Genomic DNA, 11,439 nt, shown 5'->3' with positions numbered 1-11,439 from the left:
TACAGAAAACTCTTTTTTTTTTTTTATCTCAATCTGTCTGCAGGTAAAAGTAAAGAGGCAGAGATCAAGAGGATAAACAAAGAGCTGGCTAACATCCGCTCCAAATTCAAAGGTAGGTGAACCAGCGTGGTTATGCTCTCGTTTTACAGAAAGGCAAACCAAACACACTGATAACACACTTTCAACCAGACAGGAGGGACTGATCGCTCAAATCACCTCGGCCTTGTCTGTAAAACTGTGCATGGCTCCTTTACACACACACACACACACACACACACACACACACACTCAGCGTCACTTCCTTGTAGTTTGCAGAGGACTACATTATACTTAGAGGTGTTTCTGATTTTTTTGTCCTCTATAAACGTGAGGGGGGACAAAATATTGGAAACAGCTGTCAATGAAATACAGTACAGTACAACAGCAGCACTAACTATGAGCTCGACCCAAAGGGCTTCACAATGATGCTTTACAACACAAATGTACAAGATTAAAATAGTAATAAATAAAAGTCAAGACTAAAATGGATAAAACACAATGAAGAGCTTATCACAATCAGAAATACTTTATAGAGGGGAAATTGGGTCAGTTGGGTCAGATTCTCAAGAAAAGAATCAAATTATAAGAAATAGAAAAAGAAATAAGAAACAGAAAAATATATATGTACTTTTTTTAAAAAAGGGAACAAACTAAGATGACTACTTGTTACAGTTTTTCTGCTCTCTTCACACTTTTTTCCTAAAATCAGCTATAAAAAATAGAAATTAAGAAGTTAGGAGGAAATGAATAAATCCATCAACAGCTTAAAACTCAATAAGAGAACATTAGAGCTAATTTAACATTGGACTTGACCAAACAAACAAACAAAAAAAAAAATATTGGTCAACCTCAGACTGAACTAAAAGCGAGAGAGAAAAGTGTCGCGTCTGAAGTTAATCCTGCCACCTCAGATGGCCCAGCGCTGGATTAGATAAGAACAGAGCTCAGCCTGACCAACATCTCACCTCCATAATGAAAAAACCCTGATTAGCGGCCTTGTGCCACTAATCAGGCATCTCATGCAAAAAAAAAAAAAAAAAAAACGATTTGATAATCACAGGAAAGTAATCGGCAGGTTGTTGACGGTGAAACAGACTCAAGACTTAACAACAGACTGTTTGCTGTATTTGTCATTGTCATGTTTTGTAGGATTAATGCACATATTTAGACATAATGCATGTACTTTTAGCATATTTTTATGTTTCATATTTCCTTTTCTAGTTCTTATTTAATTCTTCTCTTGAGATTTTGAACAATTGCAACTGACCCAGTTTCCCATTGGGGATCAATACAGTTTTTCTGATTCAGATTCTAATTTTTTTTGTTTTTTTTGTGTTTTTTTGTATCGGCCGTTTGTTGCGAGCAGAAGGTTTAACAGGAAGTGTGTGAGCGACAACAGCAGGAATAAACGCACCGTCATGTACCGTCACTGCAAACCATTTTATAACCCACACTCCAGTTACATCCACTTTAAACCTTCAGTTCCCAATTCATAACACTTAACAGCTGAATACACACAACATAATAATCTGTAATGACAGTTCATTGGAGAGTGAATTAAAACTCTGTTACTCCGTTACTGCAGTTGTTACACAATCATTCTAATTTTATGCACATACATACATGTTTCTCTTTGTTTGTATGTTTTTTTTTTTTTTTTTTTTAATATACAGTGTGTGTGTGTGTGTGTGTGTGTACTCATGTTCACATATCAAGTGAGGGGTTCATAAAAAACAAATTTTGTTTCTAAACCTTTTTCAAGCCCCAGGTTGTGTACACACAGGTTATAGCGAGATGCTGAATTAAGGCTGCAGCTTATTATTTTTTTGTTTTTTATTAAAAGGTATTAGGATTGAGGATCTTGCTGTCGCTGATTGGGTGTGGTCAGAGCTGCGACATGCCCTGAAGTTTTAACCTTTGGAGGGCAGTGTGACAGAACATTTCTGGCTCATGAGGTTTAGTGTGTTTATACTACGGCTGCACGATAAGGACAAAATTCACTCCTCGATATTTATGACAAATGTCTCCGTAGCAATACAATACGACTATGGGTTCACGCTAAAAGTGCAGCAACAGTGAAAATCAACAACAACAACAAAAAAAAAAAAACAGTATAGTAGTACCAAATGAATGTAGAAAAATGCAGATACTTCACAAAATATTTTATTGATCAGATCAGTCAGTGTCTCAGGCTCACCCTAACCCTAAATTTGATATCATCCATATCATGGCCTTTTTAGATAACAATATCACGCGTGTTCATATCTAGGTAATGATATGATCACAGTATATTTTTCAGCGTCTGTTTATACAGACAGTCTTAGCATCTCAGTGAAGCTGGAATCAGACGATGATTGGTGTTTTCACTTGATCAAATCATCAAAATCACAAGTCATTTTAATGTTGACCAGCTAAATCAGTGAATGGACTGATTGTTTTAGTGCTAGTTGTGTTCGTTATTCTCTGTCCCTGTTAGCAGACTGATCCTGTGTCTGTGCTCTCTGCTGCGGTGTGTGTGTGTGTGTGTGTGTGTTGCATGTAGCAGTTGTTTGGTGTGGACCTTCCTCCCTGCGTCTCTGTCAGTGCAGTCAGTCGTGTTTCTGCTGCCACCTGTTCCACGCCGCCTAAAATTAGTCTGCTCCAGAATGAATCTGTGTCCTCTGCACATATCGCCCTGCTTTTCTCCTCTGAGGCGTCACTCTGCTCACATGGCAGCTCTGTGTACAATAAACACAACAAATCCCACTCTTTATTGTGCTTTTTTTTTTTTTTATCATCACAGTCCTGTTGTAATCTGCTGACTGAGTAAATGTACACGGACCTGAAGCAGCTCTCACACACTGAGTAGCCACTGAACAGCAAACACACACACACACACACACACATGTATGCATATTCCTCGTATCCAGATTCGTTGGTGTGTATTGTGAATACAGGGATTCAAGTCAGTGTGTCGTCAGACTGGCAGGCCGCCACAAAGCATTGTGGGAACTTGAATTTTAAGCTTGGATGGAGGAACTAGAAATGGTGCAGGAGCTGGAGAAAAGGCATTTTTATTTATTTATTTATTTATTTATTTATTTATTTTGAACATGTTGTATAAAAGGGCAACAGACAATGCAACAACAGGGCAACAGAAGAAAAGTACAAAATAATAAATTCAACGCTATTTCTGGCTGGCCAGCACATGTTCAAAAGGGAGTAGGAAGAAGTTAAGAATTTTTCCTAAACGATACTGTCCGAGGGTCCCTGAATGCAGCACATCCTGAGCAACATGTTTCTCGTTGTTTGTCTCCCGGTAGCAGCCTCAGTTCTTCATCGAGCCCAGTTCAGACAACACTAACAGCTTAGAAGGATCGCTGACATTAAAATTTCTTATTTCCAGGTCAAAGCGTAATTTTGTCCCATGACTGGGAGCCACAGCTTTTTTTCCTAGGATGGTGATGGATTTTTAATTGACTCACCTTCACTCCCTACAGCCTTTCCCTAATGTTAGCCATAACCAACGTACAGGACATGCCAGGATGCCAGTCATGTAGAAAGGAGAAAGAGCAGAATCAGGAAACCATCAAAAATTCCCGGCCAGTGGCCACACCTGGACACTTGATGTTTAACCAACATCTGAAAAAGACAAATGACATAACGCAGTGCTCGCTGTGTCCACGGAAACCATCTCTGGGTCTAAACCGGCTCCTCAGACCTGCTTAAGCCCGTTGAAGTCAGTGGCACTTTGACTAAACTGGTTACTGCTTCATTTATCAAGTTCTCCTCTGAGGGACAGAGAGGGCAGCGGAGAACAAGAGGAGAGAGAGTCAGAGGCTGATCATATAATATAGGCCTGTATCATATATAATGTCATATGTATCTCATTTCAAAGCTCAAGATCTATATTTGTTTGGACTTGGCTGCTTCCCAATTTATTATAAAAATCATTTATAAATAATGTACTATAAATGTTTATAGATGTTTCTCATACACACGAGACAATAATAGAATACAAAGGAACTTGTACTTGTAGTTCAAGTCACAGCAGGCAAACAGATACTTGGTATTGTTGTAGTTCCTATCGCAGTATATTTTTTGAAAATGATTTTTTAATCGATTTTTGTTGTTGTTATTTCTGAGTTGCTTTAAAGCAAAGAAAGTAGATGACCTAAGGAATCCGTTGGCACCATGCATGTCATGTTAGGTTGTTGACAAGGCGGCTAAATATCGCTGCAAAGTTTGGCTAAATTTTGGTGAGGGAAAATCTGGCATGGCCATTTCCAGCGGGGTCCCTTGACCTCTGACCTCTGGGCAGCCACGGCTCTCCCCTTTGCAGACACGCCCACCTTCTGCTAATCCCATGCAGTTTGGGCCCCAAAGCCTGCAGTCCACATGTGTTCTTGTGGCCTGTTGTAAAATGGTGTGTGTGTGCAGACTGGGGCCTAAACAGTCTTGGAGCTGCATCAGTTGGCTTTGACTGGAAAGCTGAGACTCTTGTGGATTCAATGAGCCACATTTGATTCCTGTGTGATGATGTTGGCCCCCATAGCAGCCATTTCACTGCAGGCAGAGACTTTTGTCAAACTGGACGTCGCTGGAGAAAATGACCTCTAGTGACCTCTAGGAAAATCACAGCCTCATCAAACTTTACAGACACAAACTAGAGGAAGAATTAAAAAAAAAAAAAAAAAAACTGCAATAAATCGTGATATGGAATCGCATTAGCCTACTTGTAGAATTGCAAAACATATCGAATCAGCAGCCCAGTATCATTATAGTATTAAATCTGGATATTAACATACCGTCCCAGCCACAACCATCTTTACTTCTCTGAGTTTGAACTGGAAGGCTCCGCCCCCTCGAGGGCTGCATCACTGGCCCCGCCCCCTCCACGCCTCCTCAGTGCCTCAGCGTGGCCCAAATACCTTTTTAGTCTTCCTTCTACGGTTTTTGGCACAGGCAAATACAACACAGTCCTAACTGTGACATTCTTCAGCTTATGTAAATCTCATTTTGTAAATATTTCTGCAGCTAAGATACCAGCATTAATTCATCTTAACATTTGTGGCTGGAGTCTCTTTACAGTCATTTTGCTGATAAATCATACAAACCAAACCTTACTTTTTCTCAAACTTTGCCCCCACCCCCCTTTTTGTTTTATTGGAGAAACATTGAATACATAATAAACTCCTCAACTGGTAAATTTGAATTTAAATGAGCAAACTCCTCAGCTGTGTGAGTAGAAGTCAGGCCTCAGCTACAGGGATCAGTTTTATCTGACTTTGCTCTGTCGTTGTGCTGAGCAGCCACTTTCATTAGTTTCAACATATTGGTGATTCATCTGTGAGGCAGGGCAGACGCGTAAACACGGTCACGCGCTCTACTTTTCCTCTTTTTTATCATATTATAATAACAAAAGTGATGAGACGTGAGAAATGACAGTTAGACTAGTCCATGTTCACTGGATCTACTTTATCTTTCAAACAGGTATAGTATGACAATTCAGCTGTCAGTGTTAAAAAAAAAAATGCACAACTGCTTCCTTATGTGATGTGCTGAGTCATGTTTGGGACTCGCTCATATTGCATGAATGGGGAGGTGCTCAACGGACGCTCTGTGTTCAGCGTGCAGGTTTAGCCTGTATTGAGACAGGCAAATGTTCCTACCAAACATCCACACCACTTTCCAGCGTCGTGTCAGTTTGATGAATTCATTTCTGTCATTTTCCTGATGAGCTCATGTGCCTTTTTTTTTTTTTTTAGAGGTCGACCGATAGCAGATTTTTAAAGGCTGAGATAATAATGATAGTCTGGGGCAGGAAGAAGCTGATACCTGATTAACTGGCTGATATGAAGCCCTCCCCTCCACCACCTGCCCCATGCAAACATATAAAGAAAAATAAAAATAAATAAGATTCCACCCTGTCGGAAATGGACTGTCTTTGATGTTGTGTTTCTTGCCCCAAACAAATCTCTTCTGCTTGTTGCCTCTCCTTAGCAGTGGTTTCCTAGCAGCTATTTGACCATGAAGGCCTGATTGGCGCAGTCTCCTCTTAACAGTTGTTCTAGAGATGGGTCTGCTGCTAGAACTCTGTGTGGCATTTCTCTGGTCTCTGATCTGAGCTGCTGTTAACTTGCGATTTCTGAGGCTGGTGACTCGGATGAACTTGTCCTCAGAAGCAGAGGTGACTCTTGGTCTTCCTTTCCTGGGTCGGTCCTCATGTGTGCCAGTTTCGTTGTAGCGCTTGATGGTTTTTGCGACTCCACTTGGGGACACATTTAAAGTTTTTGCAATTTTCCGGACTGACTGACCTTCATTTCTTAAAGTAATGATGGCCACTCGTTTTTCTTTAGTTAGCTGATTGGTTCTTGCCATAATATGAATTTTAACAGTTGTCCAATAGGGCTGTCGGCTGTGTAGTAACCTGACTTCTGCACAACACAACTGATGGTCCCAACCCCATTGATAAAGCAAGAAATTCCACTAATTAACCCTGATAAGGCACACCTGTGAAGTGAAAACCATTTCAGGTGACTACCTCTTGAAGCTCATGGAGAGAATGCCAAGAGTGTGCAAAGCAGTAATCAGAGTGAAGGGTGGCTATTTTGAAGAAACTAGAATATAAAACATGTTTTCAGTTATTTCACCTTTTTTTGTTAAGTACATAACTCCACATGTGTTCATTCATAGTTTTGATGCCTTCAGTGAGAATCTACAATGTAAATAGTCATGAAAATAAAGAAAACGCATTGAATGAGAAGGTGTGTCCAAACTTTTGGCCTGTACTGTATATACATCAAACTCAGAGTACTTAATAAATAAATCTGGAACTGAAATTAAAAAAAATGTTTGGAAAATTTTGAAAAAAAAATGTAGTAAAATAACTCAGTGGGTGGGAGCTCTTTTTATTTTTGGAGCAATTTTTCCCCTCAAAGTCAGTAAGAAAAGTCGAGTCCGGTTGAGAATCCTGATATTATGATGGAGACAGTTTGTCTGCACTGTTGAGATTTACAGGAGGAATAATTTCACTGTGTTATTTTGGACCTTTGCAGAATTAAATGAATTATTGCATACCATTGTTTCATTATCATTTGCAACACTGAAACATTAAAGTTACTTATTCATCTCATTTTGGGTTGACAGGTAGGAAGCAAGATGACTAAGATTTAAAGAAACCTTTAGCAGAAACATTTAGGAGGTTTAGGAAGTAAGGGGCTCTGTGTGTTAAAACCCTGTCAAGCTGTCGTTTGTGTTCATTAGAAAGCATGAACTCGTCCTGATGATGAATCTGAGTACCTGCCGCAGGTGATACCGAGCTGTTCTGATAAGACAGCAGCCCTGCTCGTTGCTGCTCTCCAGCTGGAGACCTCCTGCTGAGGGCCTGATGTTTGCACCGTCCTGCTCAGGAGGCTCAGATGCAGCAGGGATGAGATTCTCTTCCATTTCCCGTCGCTGTGAGCCGTTGTACTTCTCCTTTCTGTCGGGCCGGCAGGGATTTCATCACAGAGCACAAAAGTTCAAGTTGGTTGAGCTTTGTGTGCGGGAGTGCCAAGCTGTTTGCAGAACTCGCACTTTGTTTGGCAAAGTGAAAATCTGTTTCCACGCGGTGTCGGCCAATAGAAATAATGGAATGCTGCCATGCACAGTAAAAAATACACAAAAATGCACAAATACAGAAAGAAATTATCATTTAGAGAGAGAAGATCCCACTGATATCTGTTCATTTTGCTCCTGGGACACTAATTTACGCTCGGCGCCAAGCACAACGTAAGCATCTTTTCTAGTCTCCATGTAGCTCAGGTGTCATGTCCCCGTGCAGCGCCCCCTTGTGGACACAGCAGAGTGTCTCCTGTCCCTCTGAGCTCCATGGGCGTGTTGCTCTGAAAATGAGCTGACCTCAGATCAGTGTTGCTGCTCAGCTGAAAGTGACTGAGCAGCAAACAGCAGCTCTGAGGTCAGTGCTGCAGGTCTCTCTGCTGTCTGAAGCTCATCATCAGACAGTGATGGTGGCCTCCATAGGGGGCGCCGGCGAGCGTCCGCTCTGCTTGTCCCACACACAGGGACGCTGCTTCACCTCAGGGAGCTCAGATGGAGTCCTGATCTGCTCGGGAGCTTTCACTCCGTCTCCTTCCTTCTTACCTGGAGAATCCTCCATTAGAACAGCAGCCCACCAAGGTGGGACACACCTGGCTGTTAGAGGGGACGGGAGACGGCCTCTGATTGGTTCACTGCAGGTTACGCCCAAAACACAGCCAGGATTCATGAAGAGACTCAGGACAAGCCTTTAGAGCCAGGAGCCTGGAGCAGACAGACTTTAGTCCAGCGTTCAAACAGCAGCAGGGACCTGGAGTCGTCCTGAATGATCTGCACCGCGCTCTGCAGACCAGGAGCTCAGGTCGATAAATTAGAGCCCTGAGTGTTTAACCCTGAGTCAACACCATATGTCGCCCCCTGGAGGTGGCCTCACATATTCTTGGAGGTGACACGTCTCCATATACAAACTATCTGTGGTGAGAATGTTAAGTAGAATAATTGTTTAAGAAAAGGTCTCTGTGAAATATTACATTTATAAATACAAAATGCATTTACATGGACAAGACAGAGTTACCGTGCGTCACAAGGCGGGGTGTCGGGCGGCACACTGATAAACACAGAACCCCTCAATAACACTTAGTTTGTGGCTAACACATCCTGAGGGTCAAGCCTCCCCCTCCCCTAATCCCAGTCATGGGTTACAGTTGTTTCACACACACTCACACACACACACACACACACACACACACACACACACACACACACTCACACACTCACACACACACACACTGGGTGGTGGAATTTGCAGACAGGGTGGGGCTTTTCCCAGACTAAACCCCCCAGAGTCTCCTGCGGCAGAACAGCTTCATGGTTTCTGTGTGTGAGTCGCTCCAGCTGCCGGTCAAACTGCTTCCAGCTGCTCTGACTCCGCCCCCCTGCGACCCCGCTGTCCATCCAGCCAGTTTACAACGCCCAAACCAGCATGCCAGCTCACACACCCACACACACACACACACACACACACACACATCTAATAGGGCTGCAACTAAGGATCATTTACTGTGACTCACAGGAAGTGATCAGAGCCCAGCGTTCCTTAGTCTGATCAGCAGCCAAAAACCCAAAGTGCAGGCAAACACCAACGCCTGGGAGGCTGCAGCCAGCCAATGTTTGGCCTCTGCTTAATGAGTGACTCAGCTAATTACTTGATTATCACAGCTGCTATCGATTAAGTTTCTGTAAATCAAAAAATTGAACGATTGCCTAATCATTTTAGCACCAACAGGACGTAGAGTTTCTGAGCTTTTACTTCCCCAAAGGGCCTCAATACTCTAAAAATTATTGGAATGTTCTATAGAAACCAAAGCAAAACAAAAAACACCAAATAACAACTGCAAGCAGAGTGATCTGGTGCGTTACCTCCTTAAATCCCCTTTGTTGTAATTTCATCCAGATATTTAACTCCATCTCGTTCTCTTTCTGTGTGTGTGTGTGTGTGTAGGAGATAAGGCTCTAGATGGCTACAGTAAGAAGAAGTACGTCTGCAAGCTGCTCTTCATCTTCCTCCTGGGTCACGACATCGACTTCGGACACATGGAGGCCGTCAACCTGCTGAGCTCCAACAAGTACACAGAAAAACAGATAGTAAGCAGAAACACACACACACACACACACACACACACATACAAAAATAGATTTCAAATCCAGCCTCTAGAAAATTAACCTTTAAAATGCAACTTTTATTGGAAAAAATAAACATGTTGCAAATGTTTTATTCATTTGTTTATGTATGTATGTATGTATGTATTTAATTAATACATTTAATTATTATTATTTTTTTTAATAATACATTTTATAATATATTTTGTGCCCGTTCTCCTTTAGGGTCGAAAGTTGTGTTGTATTTCATTTTTCATTTTTAATATATGATTAATGGCGATACAGATAACTTTAATATGTATTTCTTGGAATTTTTAGTTTATTTAGTTATTTAGTCATTGATTGCTTTATTGACTGACTGAACATAATGGATTGGTGTGTGTCCGCCCTGCAGGGTTACCTGTTCATCTCAGTGCTGGTGAACTCCAACAGCGATCTGATCCGTCTGATCAACAACGGCATCAAGAACGACCTGACCAGCCGCAACCCGACCTTCATGAACCTGGCACTGCACTGCATCGCCAACGTGGGCAGCAGAGAGATGGCTGAGGCTTTCGCTGCAGAAATCCCTCGCATCCTGGTGGCCGGGTCTGTTATCCAGCTGTTGGCGCCTCTATCCGCCGCCGATCAGCCCATTCGTGCCGTGGTTCTAGTTGTGTTGTGCGTGATGGGTGGCGGTCAGTGACGTTGTGTTTTCTTGTTGGAACAGAGACACCATGGACAGCGTGAAGCAGAGCGCAGCGCTGTGCCTGCTGCGGCTCAACAGGACGTCCCCTGACCTGGTGCCCATGGGCGAGTGGACGGCCCGCGTCGTCCACCTGCTCAACGACCAGCACCTGGTGAGACCGGACCGCCGCTCCGGTCCTCCAATCACACACGTTTTCCTACGTCAGCACATATCAGACATCTGTCATATCAGTGTACACTGGCTTGGTAAAATACACTACTCACAAAAAGTTAGGGATATTCGGCTTTCGGGTGAAATTTCAGGATGAACCTAAAATGCATTCTAACCTTTACAGGTGAACTTAATGTGACCTTCTGTAAACTTTTGAATGCACATGTCCAACTGTTCAATGTTACAGTACTTTTTGCACAAGTTGCTGTTCTCTAACAAGGAGCTTAACGGCAAAATTCACATCAGGTGTTTGATGCTCCAGCTCATCGAGGTCGTATCATTAGGGAACGGCTGCTGGAGACTGGGGTACCTCAAATGGAGTGGCCTGCACTTTCTCCAGACCTGAATCCCATAGAAAACCTATGGGATCAGCTGAGTCGCCGTGTAGAGGCTCGGAGCTCTGTACCCCAGAACCTCAATGTCCTGAGGGCCGCCCTTCAAGAAGAGTGGGATGCCATGCCTCAGCAGACAATAAGTCGACTTGTGAACAGCATGAGACGTCGTTGTCAAGCTGTAATTGATGCTCAAGGGCACATGACAAGTTATTGACACTGACATTTTTTGTTGTGGTATATCCACCACTGTTGTTGGCTTTTGTTTCAAGAAATTGTTTGAGATGAGGAAATCACCAGTGTATGCTTCTACTTAAATGCCCTACTTTCATCATATAATATCACTGTAGCATGAACATTTTACATTTTCCATAAATTCCACCCAAAAGCCAAATATCCCTAACTTTTTGTGAGTAGTGTATGTAGTTGTTGGGTTGACGCTCAAACTACACAGATGTCCAGCTATTTTTATTTTAGTAGTGTGCAAATCTT

The 11,439-nt window shown here is 42.4% G+C and overlaps 1 protein-coding gene across 1 annotated transcript in view; it reads left to right on the top strand.

Moving 5' to 3' along the window:
* The window catches only part of LOC115356856 (AP-2 complex subunit alpha-2), a 39,731-nt gene that overhangs the window by 2,413 nt on the left and 25,879 nt on the right, over positions 1–11,439 (top strand). The window contains exons 2-5 of the mRNA XM_030048142.1: positions 44–112; positions 9,560–9,702; positions 10,112–10,305; positions 10,427–10,556. Coding sequence (XP_029904002.1) covers positions 44–112; positions 9,560–9,702; positions 10,112–10,305; positions 10,427–10,556 — 536 coding nt within the window. The remainder of the gene's footprint in view (positions 1–43; positions 113–9,559; positions 9,703–10,111; positions 10,306–10,426; positions 10,557–11,439) is intronic.

The sequence above is a fragment of the Myripristis murdjan genome, chromosome 3 (genome assembly GCF_902150065.1).
Source record: "Myripristis murdjan chromosome 3, fMyrMur1.1, whole genome shotgun sequence".
Lineage (NCBI taxonomy): Eukaryota > Metazoa > Chordata > Actinopteri > Holocentriformes > Holocentridae > Myripristis > Myripristis murdjan.
Note: the sequence above shows the minus strand (reverse complement) of the source record. Positions and strands in the feature narration are given on the sequence as shown.